The sequence below is a fragment of the Furipterus horrens genome, unplaced genomic scaffold (assembly GCF_987537825.1).
Source record: "Furipterus horrens unplaced genomic scaffold, mFurHor1.1.pri manual_scaffold_13, whole genome shotgun sequence".
NCBI lineage: Eukaryota > Metazoa > Chordata > Mammalia > Chiroptera > Furipteridae > Furipterus > Furipterus horrens.
This window is the reverse complement of record NW_028327183.1, coordinates 56,064,654-56,083,361: the sequence shown is the minus strand read 5'-3', so window position 1 is coordinate 56,083,361 and position 18,708 is coordinate 56,064,654. Positions and strand designations below refer to the sequence as shown.

At 56.8% G+C, this 18,708-nt stretch overlaps 3 protein-coding genes across 5 annotated transcripts; all 3 read left to right on the top strand.

Moving 5' to 3' along the window:
* Positions 1-303: 303 nt before the first annotated feature.
* Positions 304-6,509, top strand: SYT5 (synaptotagmin 5). Of its 2 annotated transcripts, none has more exons than XM_090260384.1 (9): positions 304-413; positions 1,487-1,589; positions 2,155-2,327; positions 3,919-4,038; positions 4,132-4,299; positions 4,478-4,645; positions 4,888-5,002; positions 5,246-5,379; positions 5,935-6,509. In XM_090260384.1, exons 2-9 carry the CDS (start codon positions 1,511-1,513, stop codon positions 6,133-6,135), a joined length of 1,158 nt encoding a protein of 385 aa, XP_090116510.1. In that variant the 5' UTR covers positions 304-413; positions 1,487-1,510; the 3' UTR covers positions 6,136-6,509. The 2 variants fall into 2 exon arrangements, with proteins under 2 accessions (XP_090116510.1, XP_090116509.1); XM_090260383.1 differs by having other exon boundaries at positions 4,885-5,002.
* Positions 6,510-8,658: 2,149 nt separating this feature from the next.
* Positions 8,659-14,571, top strand: DNAAF3 (dynein axonemal assembly factor 3). Its single transcript, XM_090260457.1, is given in 12 exon segments — positions 8,659-8,766; positions 9,054-9,196; positions 9,563-9,656; positions 11,200-11,357; positions 11,686-11,868; positions 11,971-12,096; positions 12,203-12,325; positions 12,547-12,676; positions 13,275-13,389; positions 13,493-13,567; positions 13,649-14,015; positions 14,017-14,571. Coding segments are annotated over 12 exon segments (1,653 nt in total). The 5' UTR covers positions 8,659-8,681; the 3' UTR covers positions 14,071-14,571.
* Positions 14,572-14,929: 358 nt separating this feature from the next.
* On the top strand, positions 14,930-18,350 carry TNNI3 (troponin I3, cardiac type). 2 transcript variants are annotated; one of them, XM_090260088.1, is made up of 8 exons: positions 14,930-15,086; positions 15,378-15,390; positions 15,534-15,620; positions 16,081-16,119; positions 16,448-16,579; positions 16,969-17,058; positions 17,587-17,763; positions 18,220-18,350. In XM_090260088.1, exons 1-8 carry the CDS (start codon positions 15,076-15,078, stop codon positions 18,301-18,303), a joined length of 633 nt encoding a protein of 210 aa, XP_090116214.1. In that variant the 5' UTR covers positions 14,930-15,075; the 3' UTR covers positions 18,304-18,350. The 2 variants fall into 2 exon arrangements, with proteins under 2 accessions (XP_090116214.1, XP_090116213.1); XM_090260087.1 differs by having other exon boundaries at positions 16,078-16,119.
* The last annotated feature ends 358 nt before the right edge of the window (positions 18,351-18,708 follow it).

Sequence of the window (18,708 nt, the reverse complement as noted above, 5' to 3'; positions counted from 1 at the left end):
GTCTCCTGGATTCTAGGACTGGGTACCCTGGCTCCGGATTCTTTGGGCAATACAGGAGGTGGGGACGGGGGGGGGGGCGTGGATACCAGGGGGCTGGACTAGAAGGCAGAAAATCCTGGGAGCTCAGGATGTATATCCCGGTGGTTCCTGGCTGGGGGCGGGACTGGGCTCTCCACCTACCCAGTATGGAACACGCACGCGCGAGCTCTCCCCCGCCCCCGTCTCTCCACACACACACACACACACACACACACACACACACGCGCGCGCGCGCGCACGGTCATCTCCACCCAGCCGCACCCCCGCCCCACCGCCCTCCTCGATCAGCACCGAGGACAGCGCCACCCGCCCGCGTCAGTTAGGGCTGGCGCCTCCGTGTCTCCTGGGGAGGGTCTCGTGCATCTGCTGAGCAGGTAAGAAGCTGCGGGGACCCCCTCCCTAAGCACCATCTTCGTTCCCATTCCTAGACGGCCGGGGGTGGGGTGGGCATGGGGTTACCCTGGGAGAGACCAACAGAGGGAGTGGGAGGGCTGGCGCCTGAACCGGGGGACAGGTGTGGGGACAAAGAGCCGGAGGGAGAGAGGAGCAGGCAGGAGCAGGTAGAGGGAGAGAGCGAGCGACCCCGGGAGACAGAGACCAGACGACAGGCGAGGGCAAGGGATACACAAGGGGGAGCGGCGAGAGGCTGATGGGGGCACGGACAGGAGTAGGGAGACCAGAAGGAGGGGTGGGGGCCGCGGCGGTCTCGAGGACAGGTGTGAAGACAGAGCTCGGGATGCGCGGGAGGGAGGAACAGGCCGAGAGAGTGTGGGGCCCAGCACAGGCAGCAGGGCAGCCCCCAGACCCCCACATTCCCCCCAAGAATTGAAGAGGAAGAGACTCAGTCTCCGCCCCCAAGGGCCAGCTGTGGAGGAGGGGCCAGCTGTGGGCGCTGCGACCAAGAAGAAAGGCCGCCCCTCCCACCCTCGCTAGTGCTGGGATCCGGGTCTGGGGTCCCAGGCTGGACAGTGATCTGAGCCAGACCGCTCAGCGGGGGCTTGGCGTCGGTGCGTAAGCCCCGCCCGTAGTCGTGGCAACAGGCCGTTGCCAGGGCAACCAGCCGGGCTCCTACCCTGCCCCAGAGGAGCCAGGCATTGCTGTGGGCACCCGGGGGCGCTGGTTCCCACGCTCGCCTTCGGCCACTTCCGACTCAGACCCTAGAGAGGTGCAAGGAAAGGGTAAAAGTCAGCGGGATTCCTGCGGGGACCTCGGAGTAAGGAGTGTCCCTTTGGGATGGAACTAGATGATGGAATGCACCCGCAGCGCGCTCCCTCCGGCGCGGGGCGGCTGAAACTACAACCCCCAACATGCCTCGCGGCGGCTGGCCGTTTTCTGTACGACCGGTCGCCCAGGGCGCCTATGGGAATTGGAGTTCTTTGTTGTTGGGAGGGCTCAAGGGTTGCACGAGGTGGGCGTGTGGGACTAGAGCGCTTGGGTGCCTCCGCAGAAAGGATCATAGGACCCCGCCGCCATGTTTCCGGAGCCCCCAACCCCGGGGCCTCCAACGCCTGACACGCCTCCGGACTCGAGTCGCCTCAACCACGGCCCTGGTGAGCCAGACAAGGGGCTGGAGCAGAGGGAAAGGGAAAGCCCGGCCAGGATTTCCAGGGGCGGGTTTTGGACGGGTGTACTCGGCTGGCGGGCTGGAAAACCCGGGTGGAATCGCAGTCAGAGTCCAGGACTGGAATCTCAATGAAATAGGAAAAGAACGGGTTTGCAACAAAAAACAAGAACCAGACCATGGGGCTTGGAATGGAATGGGATCTTGGATTGGTGACTTGGACAGTCCACCTGTCCCTTCTTTTAAAGAAATGGAAATAGGCCCCGGGGGGTGGGGGGTATTAAGGGTTCTAGGAACATCAGGAGTTGAGTAGAAAACTTAGAATGGTGGTGGAAGTGATAGGTAAAAAAAAATCTGAGGGTGTCTGGCTGGATTAGGGCATCGGATCGCTTTATAGGTGAGATGAGTTGGAAGGAAAACACGGGAATAAAACGGAATGGAAATGGCTGGAGGGAAAACAAGGCCAGGATTCCAGCTTCCGCGTGTCACCGGGGCTGAACCGGCCGGCTTGCTTTCCAGGGCCTCAATGTCTGTTGTGCTCATGTCCTCTGCAGTGCCCCCCTGGGCCCTGGCCACAATCCTGCTGGTCTCAGGCCTCCTCGTCTTGAGCTGCTGCGTTTGCCTGTACCGGAAGCGTTGTCGGAGGCGGCTGGGCAAGAAGAGCCAGGCCCAAGCCCAGGTCCACCTTCAGGAAGTGAAGGAGCTGGGCCGGAGCTACATAGACAAGGTGTGGCCTGGCCCAGCCCCACCGCCCTGCCCTTTCCGGTATCCCTGCTCCTCTCCATGACCCAGCAGCCTCAGTCCTTGCTCCCGTCCCTCTTGTGCCCACCATATCGCCTATCTCCTCTGCGTGTCTAGCCCAAAACTGGACCCTGGGGATCTGAGATGGACCAGACCTAGTCACTGTTCACAAGAACCTTCCTGTTTGGTGGGAAAGTCAGACACTCACAACTCACACTTCACAATGCAGGGTGGTATGTGCCACATCAGAGACCGTACCCGGCATATGGGAGCACAGAGGAAATACCTGACGGCCTAGGAGGTTACAGAAGGCCTCCCAGCAGAGGTGACTTCTGCGCTGAGATCCAGGGGACACATAGAGCCAACTGATAGCAGAGAGAAGGACATTGTAGCTCAAAGGAGGAGCATATGCTGAGGCCTGGAATCCAGGTTCTCAGGCGTATTTGAGGAACAAAGTAACTTTCACAGTGGGTGGGGCATATACTGTGTTCTGAAGTGAGGCAACTGGAGGGCCAGCAGTGTCCACGTTAGGAGGGGGATCGGGAGCCATGGAGGTTTTAAGCAGGACAGGGACAGGGTCAGATGGGTGTCAGGATGAACCCCCTGGAATCCATGTGGAGGATGGACCTGGGGCAAGGAGACCAGGGAGGAGGTCGTATGGCAGCCTGAGCAGATGAAGGAACCATGAGTTGGAAGAAACCACTGGAGTGGAAAATGAAAAGCTACAGGGGCAAGGACCTGAGTGAGCCTTAGGTCTCTGAATGCAGTGATGCTCACCTGGGAGCCAGAGAGCCCAGGTTTCCAACCAGCTGTGTGGCCTTGGGAAATTCACTGTCCCTCTCGGAGCCTCGAGTCTGTGGTCCATAACTGTATTGGACCTCCTCCCTTTTCAACAAGTAGCTGTTATCATTCTTACTCGTAGTGATGCCCTTTCGCGTTCTGGTAGCCAGTTTCCACCCCTATCCCTTAAGCCAGTGACTTCCAAAGCCCAGTGCACCAACCTCACCCTCGGTGCCTGTCGAAACGCAAATTCTGCATCTGGCACCAAACCTGCTGAGTCCGAATCTCTGACGTGAAGGCATTTTTCCAAACTAATCAGGGGAAGTCTGACTCGCGTTGAATTTTGAAAATTGGTGGCTTAGGTGAAGGAGAAATCTTCTGATTTGGCTGTTCTAGTTTAGAATGGCAACTACACAGTACACGTGCCATTTTGCCTCCATATTTTGCCATGCCACAACAGTGCAGCAATTGGCACAACCCCAACACACCCGTTAGCATGTGAAATAAAATCTCCCGCCTTGTTCCTGAAGGCAGTGAGGCACGATTACACTTGTTCTCTCGGCTGCCTGGCCCCAGTCACAGCAGACATCACTAATCAAACACTGAAAAACACGACACCGTCTGTTGCTGTGGTTAGTCCCTGCCTGTGGCAGACGTCACTAATCGAACACTGACTGCTTAGCCTGCGAGTGCTCAGGTGTAACCTAGAGAAAGCGTGAGTCTCCTTGGGCTTTGGGGCCTGGAGGATGACACTCTCAGGGGGAGAGTTCACCTGCTCTTGCCTCTGGCTCCCTTAGGTGCAACCGGAAGTGGAAGAGCTGGAGCCGGCGCTGTCCGGGCCAGGGCAGCTGGTGGCAGAGAAGCACGAGCTAGGACGACTGCAGTACTCACTGGATTATGATTTCCAGACTGGCCAAGTGGGTGTGGAGGAGGGGGAGGCTTTGAAGGGGAGGGTCCCAGCAGGGTCCAAAAAGGGAAGCTAAGACTAGGGGCCCCTTCTCACTGTACAGCTGCTGGTGGGCGTCCTGAAAGCAGAGGGCTTGGCAGCCTTGGATCTGGGGGGCTCTTCGGACCCCTATGTGCGGGTTTACCTGCTGCCAGACAAGCGGAGGCGGCATGAGACCAAGGTGCATCGGCAGACACTGAACCCACACTTTGAGGAGACGTTTGCCTTCAAGGTGAGCCCCTGGCCTCAGGGCCCCGCACTCGGCAGCCTGCCCCCAGTCCCATGGACCCCCTCAACTATCCCCTGGGCCCCTCGTTGCCTCCTTGTCGCCTTCCACCCTGATGTGCTGTGCCCGCTTCCGTCCTGATTTCTCCTCCCCACCTGTGCTTTCTCCGCGCTTCCCCACCCAGGTGCCCTACGTGGAGCTGGGAGGCAGGGTACTGGTCATGGCGGTGTACGACTTCGACCGCTTCTCCCGCAACGATGCCATCGGGGAGGTCCGGGTCCCCATGAGCTCCGTGGACTTGGGGAGACCAGTGCTCGCCTGGCGGGAGCTGCAGGCGGCTCCACGGGAGGAGGTGAGCACGGGCGGCCACGCCCTCCGCGGCCAGGCCCTCCCACCGCAAGCACGAGCCAATCAAATCACAGGCCGTCCGGACACCCCGCCCCCTTCCACCTGCTGCAGAGAAATGCCTCCAAGGACTCGACGGGCGCTCCCTTTGGATCTTTCCATTCCAAAACGAGAGGGAGGAAAGAAGCCGCAGAGAGGTGAATGTGCAGTCGGGGCTCGGGTAATAGGTTCCTCTTTGTCCTTCAGCAGGAGAAACTGGGGGACATCTGCTTCTCCCTCCGCTACGTCCCCACTGCCGGGAAGCTCACCGTCATCGTCCTGGAGGCTAAAAACCTGAAGAAAATGGACGTCGGAGGGCTGTCAGGTGTGTGGGAAGCAAGGAGATGGTGGCGGTGGTGCAGGGGGTCCCTGTGGCTAAGGTCAACAGTCTTTGGGGAGAGGGAAGTCCAGGCTGCCGTGGGAGACTATAGATCCGATTTGGGCACAGAGAGAGGAGACCTGAGAGGTGCATCTCTGTGTTGTTCTAAAGAAATCTCATACACCCTCCTCAATCGGATTCCCCCACTAAGCAGTGGGGGGCTCTAAGGCTCCTCCCCTCTCTCCCCAGATCCGTATGTCAAGGTCCACCTACTGCAGGGAGGAAAAAAGGTGCGGAAAAAGAAAACGACCATCAAGAAGAACACTCTGAATCCCTATTACAATGAGGCCTTCAGCTTCGAGGTGCCCTGTGACCAGGTCCAGGTGAGCTAGATCTGCCCTGAGCCCCTCCAGAACAGCCCCGGGCCCTTATAAACCCCGTTGCTACAGGAAGGGAGAGTCTTCAGCAACCTCCAGAAACCAAGGTATCAGGTTGTGCTTCCCATTTCTTTCTAGGAGGTGCAGGTTACCCAGCCCCATAGGCAAGACCAGGATGCCCCACCCCCTCAGGAGCCTTGCTTACTAAGAAAAAGAGACTTCTCCACAACCCCTGATGGACAGGTCCCTCTACTCATTTAAGAGTCCTGGGGGTGTGTCCCTCTTAGGAGGCTGCTACCTAAGGAAGCTCCTACCAATCCCTTAGCAGTGGGGTCCTGAGGGTTTCTTGCCTGTGGAATCTGATCATCGAGGAAGAAAGACTGCAGAGCCTCCATCTGACCACAAGGCTCTCCCCCTTCACTTCCCACACCCTCCCAGGGCCCTAACAGGGCCGCCGGTACTCTTTGAGGGAGGGGCTGTCTGTAGCCATGCTACCCAAGTCCCTTCTGGTGCCTCTGTCCCCCACTCTCCTGTCTCCTCTTCCTCTTCTGCCCACCCCAGAAGGTCCAGGTGGAGCTGACCGTGCTGGACTACGACAAGCTTAGCAAGAACGAGGCCATCGGGAGGGTGGCTGTAGGGGCAGAGGTTGGCGGGGCTGGCCTTCGGCACTGGGCGGACATGCTAGCCAACCCGCGGCGGCCCATTGCCCAGTGGCACTCGCTGCGGCCCCCTGACCGAGTGAGGCCACTGCCTGCGTCCTGATCCCACCCTAAAGCCCCTGACCCCAGACTTCTGGCCAAAGCCACGCCCAGACCCACCTTTAAGCCTTCTCTGAGCACGAATCCTCACCCCCATGCCTCCACCCCAACCGTTGGGCCCATTCCTGCATTCTCACCCCCATTATATGCCAATAATGACAACTTGCCAACTTCCCCACCACACATACCCAGAAGCCCCAGGGACCCCTGGGGGCGGGGAGCAGTTTGGCCTTTCCCCAACCCACCCAGGGTCCCACCTTCTGCTTAGACAATCAGTGATCTCATCTCAATGTCCTCTTAACCCTAACAGGGTCACCATCCTGTCCCCAGTCTCATTCCTGCACTGCTCCTAGGGACAAATAAATACTCAGAAACTTTGGTGGCCTGGCTGGGTGCTGCTTGTTGGGACTGGGCAGGGGCCAGGGTCAGGGCCCAAGAGGTAGCCTCACTTCCAGGGGTGTGGTCACATAAGAGCAGGGATAGGGCTGTCCCTCTACAAAACATACTGAAGGAAACTCACCCTCCCATCCACCCACCCACCTATCCATTCATTTCTTCATTTATTTGTTCACTCACCCCTCTGAGTACTGTGAGTAAGCAATGGGAATTTGCTCACTTATTCGGGAGTTTATCATGACTTGTCTAAGGTCATGGGGAGGAGAGGAGGCAGAGAGCCCAGGCTTCTTGGGTGCTGCACCCTGTGTGGGATGTTGGAGCTGACCTGACCTTGTGGAACTCACAGACAGGTTCTTACCTGGTCAAGGCCTCCCGGCCATCAAGTGACAGGACAACATCTAAACCCAGGCATGTCTGACACCAAAAGCCACGTTGTCAAGCGTCCTGCTGTCTGGTCCCTCAAATGTAAAGGAGCAGGAGTCATACGGTGGACTATTGTGGCGATTCAGCTGGGAAGGCAGGAGCAGACCTTAGAGGACAATCCCCAGCTGGGATTGAAAGGATGAGCTGGATTCTTCTAGAGGGGAATGGGGGAGGATGTTAGTGGGAGCAAAGCAAAGAATGCAGTCCTGGAGGCTGGGGAGGACTTGAGTGTTTCCCGTGTTGTACTGTTACCAGTTTGGTGTAGTTTGCCCATTTCTATGGTGTAAATACTCCCACTGTGGCTTGTTTCAAGCCCCAATGTGAAGTCATCAAATATGGAATCGAGAAGAGATGTCCACTATCACACCAACATATAGAATTTACCAGGGTCAGGACAGGGATCCCAAAATTGAAGGCAAAGCCAAAAAATCAACCAACCAAACAAACAAACTAACAAAAAACAAAGGAAACCCGAAATGGTAGTCAAGACAAATGTTTTAATGCCATATTTTAAAAAAAATAATGAAATCCACAATGCACAACATATAAAAAATATTTAAACACGGGATCTGATCTTACACTTGGACCATTGTGCCTCATTCAAATCCCAGCCCTGGTTTTAATAGAACTTTATTTACAACAATAGCTTGTGCTCTCAATTTACCAATTTGATTTTTTAAAAGATTATTTATTTATTTTCAGAGAGAGGGGGAGGGAGAGAGAAAGAGTGGAGAGAAACATCAATCTGTGGTTGCCTTTCACACTCCCGCAGCTGGGCACCTGGCCTGCAACCCAGGCATGTCCCCTACTGGGAATTGAACCCATGACCCTTCGGTTCACAGGCCGGCACTCAATCCACTGAGCCACACCAGCCAGGGCCCAATTTTATTTTTTTAAACTATTGTATTAAAATAGTATTTCCTTCATACAGGTACGACAGATGTAAATAATCTTAAGACGTAATAGTAAAATATAGTCAAACAAGTGATTAGTTTTGAGTATTACATTTAATGCAATGCACTTAATTAAAATTTAATTTTTAGTAATTTATTTAAGACATTATACCCAGGTCACAAAAGTCCTGGATATTTACCAACCAGGGGCCAGTGCTGGCTGGCGGGAACGCCTAGCTGTGCTTCCTACCAGAAGAAAAGCCGTGTGCGGTAGAGGCGGGGTGTGAGGGGCAAACGTCTGTTGTTTAAGGTCCAGGCCGCTTCACTTTAACTTGGATTGATCAAGATTCCCTTCAGTTTTCTAATTTGAAACAGCCCAGGTTTCACCCTTCCCAGAAATTTGGACTTCCCCAGGCTCTGCCCCAGCCTCTTCCAGCACCGTCGTCATGACAACCGCGTCCTCACGCCCTCCTTTCTCACAAGCGTGGACAGTTGCTCCTCAGCGCTTCCATTGGCCAAAAGTTTGAAGTAGGCGGGTTCCTCTCGTTGGCATTGGTGAATTGATAGAGTCGGTGCCCGCCCCTATACTCCCATTGGCTGATGGATAAAAAGGGCGGGGACTATGGGCAGCGGTTGTGGAGCAGGAGCAACACTACTACAAAGCACCGGAGGAGGAGGGAGGGGAAGTCCCGGGATATTTGGAAGGATAAAGGTGAGGGGTGTCACCTAGATAGAGGAAAGGGGTGAGAAGTCAGGCACGGTGAGAAGAGAATGGATGGAGGACGCAGAGACGAGAGACGATATCTGGGGATTCCCTGGATGTCTGTCCCGCAGGGCGATGACCACACCAGCAGGCTCGGGCTTGGGTTTCGGCTCCGTGTCCTGGTGGGGCCTGTCCCCGGCGCTGGACCTGCAGGCTGAGAGTGAGTCTCCCATCCCAGGACCACATCTGTCGCAGCGGCTACCTTCATAGCCTGGCAGACGATGCGCTAACGTTCTCCGAGCCTCCAAAGGCGGGAGGCACCCCTAAGTGGGCAGCCCAGCTGGCCTTTCTGAGGACTACGTGTCCCAGAATGCTTAGAGGCACAACTCCCTTTGAAACCTGGGCCGGCGGTGCAAGTCCTGCTGGAAGTTGTAGTCCATAGTGCTGCGGGCGGCTGCAGAGGGCGCTCTTCGGGCCACAAATCTCAGCCCGCTGTCGTCTTGCCAGGTCCTCCTATGGCCCCAGATTCGCAGGCCAATACAGAGCCCAGGACCCCCGAGCTAGATGTGCTGCTGCTGGGTTCCGTGGATGGGCGCCATCTGCTACGGACACTGGCCCAGGCGACGCTCTGGCCTCGCAGGAGGTTCCAGGTGAGCTGGGATGATTCTGGGGTGTGGAAGGAGGAGGATGAAGATGAGAGTCCAGATACCTGAGTCCTTGAGAGAGGGGGGAGCTGGAGGCCTGGACCCCTAGGTCTGAGAGAGGTGGAAGCTGGGAGCCTTCACTCGTGTGTCGTAAGGAAGGAAGTGTCTGGGGTTGGGAATTCTTCCGTTCAAGTGAGTGGAAGAACCTATGTTGGGGAGGAGGGTTCTGAGAGCCCACTTTTTTGTTTGACGTGTGTTTGTGTGTGTGGGGGGGTTGGTGTACAGAACTCTTGGTCCTGTCTCCCACTCCTGAGTCTCCTAGGAGCCAGAGACACAGATCTCAGACTCATTTTGCCCTGACCATCCTTCCAGTTCTATGTGCTGGAGAATAATCTGGAAGCTGTGGCCCGACACATGCTGTTCTTCAGCTTAGCTCTGGAGGACCCCAAGAACATGGGGCTGCAAGGTGAGTTGCAAGAACCAGGGCATTCTGGTCCCCAATCCCTTCCTCATCCCTGCAGGGATTTTGTCTTTTCAATGGTATAATTAAAAACTTTGGACATTGTTCCTTATTTTTCCATTTGCTCACTCATTTGAGAGAATTCCAAGAGAAAACACACAAAACTCTCAGAATAGTGCATGGCACACAGCGTAAGCATTCAAAACTTCCTACAGCAGGAGAATCCCAAAGAGATCAGGGACTTCCTGAGAGCTAGTGAGTCCCCAGATGTCAGGCGGTTTGGCTGAGCTGAGGTCAGTCCTGCCCCAAGCCTCCCACAGTGAGAGGTGTGAATCCCAGGAAGCCAGCCTGGTGGAAGCAGCCTCAGAAATTAGACTAAAAGGAGAAGGGAGAGAAGAAGGATGGGTGGAGTGGCAGAAAGTGATTATTTCTCAGTAACAATTTTAGCTTAGTATGTTGAACAAAGTCTGGACTCAGATAAGCTGTCTTCAAGTTCTGGCTCTGCTTGCTTTGTGACATTGGGCTATCATCAACCCCTTTCTGGGCCTCAGTTTCTATGTTTATAAAATGGGGATCCTAAAAGTTTTTGCTCCACAGAACTTTGGGTACTTTTCAAGAATTCGGTGAAAGAAAAAAAAAAAAAAGCATAGCTCTCGACTTCTGATATAGACTCAGTACATCTTAGCGATTATTGTTATCATTATTTAGAACGCCGGCTGCCATTAATAGCCCAGGATAGTCACAATACATTGCACACAATTTACCATGCACTTTGAATAGAGCTCTTGACCAAATAAAACTAAACTAACCTTTCGTATACAGTGATCCCTCACTTATTGCGGGTATCACGTTCTAGATCCCCCCGCGATAGGTGAAAATCTGCGAAGTAGGAACGTTACATTTATTTTAGTATTTACTGTACAGTACCGCAAAATCCCGCGATATAGCAAAAAATCCGCGATAAATAATTATAATATTTTTTAAAGTCCCGCGATACAGTGAGGCCGCAATAAGTGAACCGCGATATAGAGAGGGACTACTGTACATCTAACTAAAGGTACAGAGTTGTCTTTTATAAGGTTCTTAAACAAATAAGATGAAACCGTTTATAGAGATATATTGATATAGATATATATGTATATAACTAAAGGTATATAGATTTCTCTTATAAGAACCTTAACTAAAATAAAACAATTTGTACTATAACATTTTAACACACAGGTATTGGCACCTTTATCTCTAATCTTTTCTTTTTTAAAGCAAGGGAAATGTAAATGTGAAACTCAGGATCGGGGTTACCTGGGAGGGGGAAAGGAATAAGCGAGGAGACCTAGGTGAGATGTAAATTATTCTTCGCATTCTAGTTATTGGGGTAGGTGAAGAGTTTGCTGGGTTTGTTGTGCTTATTATATGACTAACAATAAGATTCTATGAAAAAAGTATGTGTCATATAGAATGGGTCATTCTATAAACAGGGTATGAGACACTGGTCTCATTTCTGGGCTCACTCTTCTGCTTCCCCCACTACTTTTCTCCCCTCTCCCCACAGAGAGGAGCGAGGCCTTCTTGGAAGTGTGGGGGAACTCGCTGCTGCGCCCCTCGGTGGCCGCCTTTGTGCGCGCCCAGGCTGAACGCCTTGCACACCTGGTTCCGGAGCCTGACCGTCTGGCGGAGCAGCTGCCCTGGCTCAGCCTGGGCGCCCTGAAGGTGCCTCCTCACCGCCTCGACCTCCTTGGCCTCCGTTTATCGCAGCCTGGGATCTGGGTGGCCACGGGAAGGATGGAGATGGGGGGTCCGAAGGGTTTGCGTTGATGGAGCAGCCTGGAGGTGCGAGAATTTGAACCCCAGCTCTTCAGTTCCCATGTAGGATTTGCTCTAGGGGGTGGCTTCTACAATCCGAGCCTCAATTTCTTCACTTGAGAATCGGGAGAACCGTGCCCACACCCTGGGATGGAAGGGAGGGTCAAGCAGAAAAGACTGCCCTCCCTGCAGCCCCTCTCCCTCGCTCTCTCCCCACGCGTGCCTGGGTGCGCAGTTCCGTGAGCGTGATGCCCTGGAAGCCGTGTTCCGCTTCTGGGCCAGCGGGGAGAAGGGGCCCGAGACCTTTCCCATGAGCCGCTTGTGGGACGTGAGGGTGCGCCACTACCTGGGCTCCCGCTACGACGCCCGGCGCGGTGTCAGCGACTGGGACCTGCACATGAAGCTTCATGACCGCGGGGTGAGCAGGCTGGGACCTCCAGTCCTGGGTGTGAAGAGGAAGGGCCGGGGACCCCTATACCGGATTCACTGAGGCCTCCTCTTCTTCCCACCCCTTTCCCAGGCCCGAGTCATCCACATCCGCGACTTCAGGCGCTGGAGGGACACAGGCGTCGCCTTTGAACTCAGAGACTCCAGCGCCTACCAGGTGCCCAACCGGACTCTGGCGTCTGGTCGCCTTCTGAGCCACGTGCGTGTCCATTCCCTGTCCTGAGCCACTCCTTCTTTGGGGGGAACCCAGGAGCTCGGGTCCCCAACGTCGCCCTCACCCACCTCCTCTCTCCCTGCTTTTCCAGCGTGGGGAGCGCGTGGCAGCGCGCGGGTACTGGGGGGACATCGCCACGGGGCCATTCGTAGCCTTCGGCATTGAAACCGACGATGAGAGCCTCCTGCGGACCACCAACGGGCAGCCGGTCAAGGTGTGTGGCCCCAGGATGGGTACACAAGGCCCCGCCCTCTGCATCCCAGGCCCCGCCCACACACTCCTGGGCTCGGCCTGCACCCGCTAGGCCCCACTCCGGGAATCCAGGCTTGCCCCCCTGAGGCGAGCTCTGGGGATGGGGGCATGGAAGGGGTCGCGTACTACCGGCACCACCACCTGGGTTTTAACCCAGCGCCTGGCCACGCCCCGTCCTCACAGACTGCGGGCGAAATCACGCAGCACAACGTGACGGAGCTGTTCCAAGCGATGGCCGCCTGGGGGCATCCGAGCGCCGCCCAAGGAGACCCCGAGCGGGTGCCAGGCGACGCTAATGGAACACCGGAGCCTGGTAAGCGAGGGACTCAGCTCCGCCCCATTGAGATGCAGGCCATGCTCGCGTAATAAAACGGACACCTCATCTCCCGGGGCGAGTGGGACCCAGACCCGGTGCCGGGCTTCAGGTGCTTCAAGTATCAGCGCGGACTGATTTGGTTCCCACTGCCTGGCCCAGTGAGCGCCCTTCCCGACAGTCGGTCTCTCTTTCTCCCTTCTCTTTGTAAATCTCTCCCTTTCCTAAGTCCTGACACCATGGTTAGCGTTCTTAGTTCCAGTGGTAGAATTCTGACCCTACCTGCAGAAGGCTGAGAGGCTGAGGACATTCTAACACCGTGCTGGGTCCCAGGTCCCTTTTGGAAAGACACCCCTCTTCCCAAATCTGGCCGTGCCTCTTTCTAACCACCCCCAAACCTGCCCATCCCCCTCCCCCGTGTCTGGGTGCTCTCTCTTGAGTCTCAGTTGCCTGGTCTGTAAAATGGGCTTCTGCCTTACCTGGGTGACCATCCCAGAATCTCCTGGGAATCCACCTAAGAGAAAGGATGAGAAGGGGCCGAGCAGTGTTACGTACGAGCTTTGCGAGCCGGCCTGACTCACTGTGCTGGTCTCCGCAGCCGCCGCCAGCCCGGAATCCTTCACCGTCCACTTCCTGCCCCTCGGGTCCGCCCCGGCCCTCCACCACAAGAGCTGCTACAAGGGTCGGTTCCAGCTTCTCTACGTGGCCTGCGGGTAAGAGGTCCTGGGGCGGCCTAGGCTTCCCCTCCCCAGCTCCGCGCCCCTCAAGACCTTGAGTCTGCGTCTCAACCCTCCCGTTTTCGTGTTCTCTCTGCAGGATGGTTCATCTTCTCAGTCCCGAGCTCGGGGCCTGCGTGGTCCCCGGAGGACACCTGGTTGTGGAATTAGCCCGGTGAGCCAGCGGAGCACAGGGCAGGGAACCAGGCTGGGGACCGAAAGCCGGGTCCCCTAACGCACCGCTTCTGGATTTCAGGTACCTTGTGGACGTGAGGCAGGAGCAGCTTCAGGAGTTCTCGGACCGGGTTGGGGAACTGGCTCGGGCAGCTGGATTCGCCCCACAGCCCGGGGCAGGGCCATCGGAGACCTTTGCACGCTTCTACAAGTCTGGGGACTCTGCTCTCGTAGACCCAGCGATGGAATCCGGGCTTCTGCCCACTGAAGTCCCGGCCCCGCCCCCTGAGTTATTGGCCCCGCCCCCTGAGGCAACAAGTCCTCCCTCTGAGGACCTGACCCAACCCCTCCAAGGTCAAATTCCACTCTCTGAACCCCTCAAACTGCCCTCAGAGCCTCAGGCTTCCCTTGAGGCTTTAGCTCCGCCCACAGGGAGTCAGACCCCCCAAACCGGAGAGTCTGCACGGATCTTCGGAGACCATGTCCCCCATCTCTAACTTCTGAAGTCAGGTCCTGGTATTAGAACCCGCCCCTAGAACACTCAGTCGACACGCTCCACATTCTCACGCAGCCCCAGCGGTGTCGCTCGATTTTTAGATTCCATTTCTGAGATTCTCTATTCTGTCCCTAGAATTCTGGACTGTTTTCTCAGATTTCTACACTCCACTCCCAAGACTCTAAATGCAGACTAGAGTTCCGGCCCAGGTCTCAGGTCCTCTGCGTGGTCCCCAAGCGTCCCGTTCCTCACTGGGTGTTGGGGACGCCTCCTCTCCCGGGGCTTGTCGGCACCCCTGTGGTCCAAACAAAGATAGCAAAATCTTCTCCCTGAGTCCTTGTGGGCAGTCTCCAAGGCTGGGAGTCGGGAGGGGCCAGGAGAGGTCAAGAGAGGAGAGCCAAGGCCAGATTTCTGGTTTTCCAAGTGGACTAGGAGTGGATCTCCCAGAGCTGTTGCCTGAGTGACCAAGCACCACACACCTGGATCTTCAAATAAATCAACAACGTTTATTGAGTGGCTAACTGATTTGGGGCATTGAAACTCACCATAAGATGACGAAAAAGACAGGCAAAGGTCCAGCCCTCATAGAGATTGCAGTTTAGTGAGGGCATGGGGCCCAGACTCCTGGTTCTGGGGACCTGGACTCCCAAGTCTGAGGGTGGAGGGGCTGGGGGCCTGGACCCCTGGGTCTGAGGCGTAAGGGGCTGGGGGCCTGGACGCTGGGTCTGAGTGAAGGGGCCGCATTCCCAGGCCGCCTCTTTAGAAGGGTGATCCAACTGGAGCAACGCCCGCCCCACCCCTCACGCGCCCCGTTATCTCGCCTCCTGGGCACAGAGAGGAGGGGGCAGCAGTATATTTAGTCTCTGCCGTCGTCCTTTATCAGTGTCCTCAGTGAGTCTTCAGCAGCCCGGACCAAGCCGAAGTCCCTGGGGCTTTCAAGGTCACCCTGGACGCCCCCTCATTGACTCTCTGAGTTTCTTGTCCCTTCTCTGCCTCCCGTCCGTAGTCTCAGCATGGCGGACGAGTGAGTGAAGCTGGTAACCCAGTCTCCTGGGGCCCAAGGCAGTGGGAGGTGGGAGGATTTCCCGGAGGGGTGAAAGCTGTGAGGCTGGACCCCTGTCCTGAGAAAGGAGGCGGGCAGGACTCCTGGGTGTCGGAATGGCGTAAGGGTTTGGAATCAGACTCCTAGGACCCGAGACGGGGAAGCTGGCGGCCCGACCTCGTGGTCAGAGGGGCTTCTGGGGTCCCTTTCCAGACGGACTGGAAAGGCCACAGGCCTAGCATTAACCCCCTTTCCTGGTTTCTCTCCCCCCAGGAGCGGCGATGCGGTGAGAGCGGGCGTGGGCCGGGCCGCCGGGCAGGGAGGGCGCTGCAGGGAGGGCTCTGGGGCGGGAGGCTGCATCCCTAGAAGAGCGCAGGCACAGGGGCTGAGGGTCCCGGTGGTGACGCGGCTCCGTTCCCCCGACCCCAGGAGGGGGAACCGCGCCCAGCTACGGCCCAGGTTCGACGCCGCTCCTCCGCCAACTACCGCGCCTATGCCACCGAGCCGCAGGTCAAGGTGAGGATGGGGCCAGCGCCGTGGGCAGGGCCGGGCGTGGCCTAGATTCAGAGTCCTAGGAGGTTACCCCACCCCTTGGGGAAAAGAGGCGGAGCCATGTCCTTAATGAAGGCGGGGCTTTGATCATGGGCGGAGCCCAAGTGGGTGAGGGGCGTTAAAGGGCGGGGTTTCACTCCGGGCCAGGCTCGGATTGGTGAGAGCTTCCTAGGCTCCGAGTCCCGTTTGTCAAGAGAACTGCGATTGCTTAGGAGGTGGTGGGCGGTGCCTAGTCAGAGCCAGGGGCTCAGATTGGTGGAGGGGACTGGGGGCGTGGTCTCCCGTACACCGAGGTATGGAGTTGGAGGCGGGCTCAAATCTGGACCCGGCTTAAGGGGGCGGGTTCTGAAGCTTCTCCCACTGCCCACCTGTGGATTCCCCCACCTTTCTGTCCCTTCCTCTCTTCCCCTCATCCCGGCAGAAGAAGTCTAAGATCTCTGCCTCGAGAAAACTGCAGCTGAAGGTGAGGACGGGTCTGGAGAGGGAGCCTAGGTGTCCTTGGGGGGCGGAGCTTGAAAGTGGGGGTGAGGCTTTGGTTGTGCCAGTGGGTGAGGCTTGGAGTGTTGGTTTTGGTCGCGTGGCTTTGCGTGGGCTGGTTGGGGGGCTGGGGCGGAGCCCCGCAACGGCAGGGCGGGGCCTTGGAACGGTGGACCTTGAAGGGGCGGGACTCTGGAAGACCGAAGACGAGGCCTGGGAATAGGGGGCGGCCCCGGCGGGACGCAGCCTCCTATCAGGTCTTCATCCAGCTCCTTAACCTCCATCCTGGACTGCGTCCGGCCTCCCCTCCGCAGACCCTGATGCTGCAGAATGCGAAGCAGGAGCTGGAGCGGGAGGCAGAGGAGCGACGCGGAGAGAAGGGGCGCGCTCTGAGCACGCGGTGCCAGCCCCTGGAGTTGGCCGGGCTGGGCTTCGAGGAGCTGCAGGTATGGCTCTAATCAGGGCCCCCTGCCCAGCCGGGGGTCCTGGGTTCCTGTGTCCGCTCTTGCATCCTTGGGTCTCAGGTACAGTCACTATCCTTCCCCTTCTGCTCAGGACTTTGGAATCCAACCTCCCAGTTTTTACCCTCATGAGTTCAGAAATATTCCTTGCAAACTGCTTACAGTCTCGAATCCCAGAGGTCGGTTTCTCCGTTTCTAATTCTGTAGATTCTCAGGATTCCTGGCTCTGGAGTTCTGCTTTGCTCGCAGTTCCCCCGAGCCTGGCTCCAGTCTACTTCAGGACCAGCTACCCAGGTCCCCAGCTCCTCCTCCCTCAGACCCGTGGGTCCCGTCCCCAGCTTTCCCCTACCACATACACCATGTTTCCGTCCCAGGACTTGTGCCGACAGCTCCATGCCCGCATCGACAAGGTGGATGAGGAGAGATACGACGTGGAGGCGAAAGTTACCAAGAACATTGCAGAGGTGGGAGGCAGGGGACATTCTGGGTCCCTGCAGGGTAGGATGCAAGGCCAGGGGCTGTGATCTCAGCCTGGCGCCTTGCAGTTGCTTGTGGTTGAAGATGCCAGGGGACCCAGTTCCACTCCGTGAGTCTGTCGGGAAGCAGGCGGAAGGATGACTACCATATGGCCTGGCAAGGCTGTCCCAGGCAGAGGGAGTGGGGCAGCAGGAAATATGTTTGTGAAAACGAGTGGCTGGGGCGTCAAGTGTTTGTAAATGAGCTCAGGCATGGACCCGGAGCCGTGAAATGCAGGTAGCTGGACTGGGATGTGTCAGTGGTTTTCAGAGAGGTGAGTCTGGGCAGATTGAGGAGGGTTTGCAGCTCAGGATGAGGAGCTAGGATTTTGTCCCAAAGGCAGTGGGAGCCGGAGGTGGGAAAAGCCCAGATGAGGCCTGGAGTGGAAGAGGAGGGCAGTGGAGGGTGGAAGAGTGGGGCAAGGGGGAAGTGGAGGGAGAGGACTCCACCTCCCCTCACCCCACCCCCCACCCCAGATAGCAGATCTGACCCAGAAGATCTTTGACCTCCGAGGCAAGTTCAAGCGGCCCACCCTGCGGAGGGTGCGGATCTCTGCAGATGCCATGATGCAGGCGCTGCTGGGGACCAGGGCTAAGGAGTCCTTAGACCTGCGGGCCCACCTCAAGCAGGTGAAGAAGGAGGACACGGAGAAGGTAAGTGTGGCTGGGCCAGGAAAGGGGGTGCCTAGAGGAGAGGGCATGGGGGCAACATTACCAGGGCCTGGCCTCAGGGCAGATGAATACTGGAATTTGGGGGAGAAGAATCTGGTAAGAAGTCCTCAAAGGGAAGTACGGGATGGGGGCACAGGAAGTGCAACAGGAAGATAGGACGTAGAAGGGGAAGACTAGAAATGCATTAGGAGAAAGGAAGTAGTGTGGAGTCGGGATGTGCGTGAGGGTTACAGGAGGTGCATGAGAGAAATGAGACAGGAATTGCAGGCGGGAGACAGGAAGTGCATGGGGCAGATTGGACGGCATTGTTGTTGGACAAAAAGCATTCCAGGACCAGATCCTTGGGCAGACATCCAGAACAGAGCAGCCCAGCAGGCTGGAAGGCAGGTGGAGGATATTTAAGGGAAGACACTCTGACCTCTGCCCCCATTTCCCCAGGAAATCCGGGAGGTGGGAGACTGGCGCAAGAACATCGACGCGCTGAGCGGCATGGAGGGCCGCAAGAAAAAGTTTGAGGGCTGAGCTGGCCTGCTTGCGCCCTGAGGAATAAACTTCTGTCATTGCTGGGAGTGGCCGCGTGTTTACTAACTGGGGGCTTAGGTGCCAGAGAAAGGGTTGAGGGCGGGGGTCCCCCAAAGCCATATTGCACATCAGGATCAGAGCTGGGTCTCTATAAAGGGAATTCTTGGCTCCTCTTCTTCATGGGGGGGGGGCACAGAAATTCTGAGACAGAGACACGGACAGAGGCTGAGTCAGAGACCCAGGGAGAGAGACACACAAAGACCCAGAGGGAGAGGGGAAAAGACAGATTCATGGGAAGAAGTGCAAAGAAAGCAGAACCGGAGAGAGAGATACCCACAGCGAGACAGACGGCAACAGAGATAGAAACGAGGACTCACGGAGGGATTACTGCAGAGACACAAAGAG

Coding starts and splice junctions, on each gene's coding strand:
- SYT5 (XM_090260383.1), top strand. CDS start 1,511: ATGTTTCCGGAGCCCCCAACCCCGGGGCCTCCAACGCCTGACACGCCT. Junction 4,039..4,131: donor ATGATTTCCAGACTGGCCAA/GTGGGTGTGGAG, acceptor CTCACTGTACAG/CTGCTGGTGGGCGTCCTGAA. Junction 4,646..4,884: donor AGGCGGCTCCACGGGAGGAG/GTGAGCACGGGC, acceptor TTTGTCCTTCAG/CAGGAGAAACTGGGGGACAT.
- TNNI3 (XM_090260087.1), top strand. Junction 16,120..16,447: donor CGAGAAAACTGCAGCTGAAG/GTGAGGACGGGT, acceptor TCCCCTCCGCAG/ACCCTGATGCTGCAGAATGC. Junction 17,059..17,586: donor TTACCAAGAACATTGCAGAG/GTGGGAGGCAGG, acceptor CCCCCACCCCAG/ATAGCAGATCTGACCCAGAA.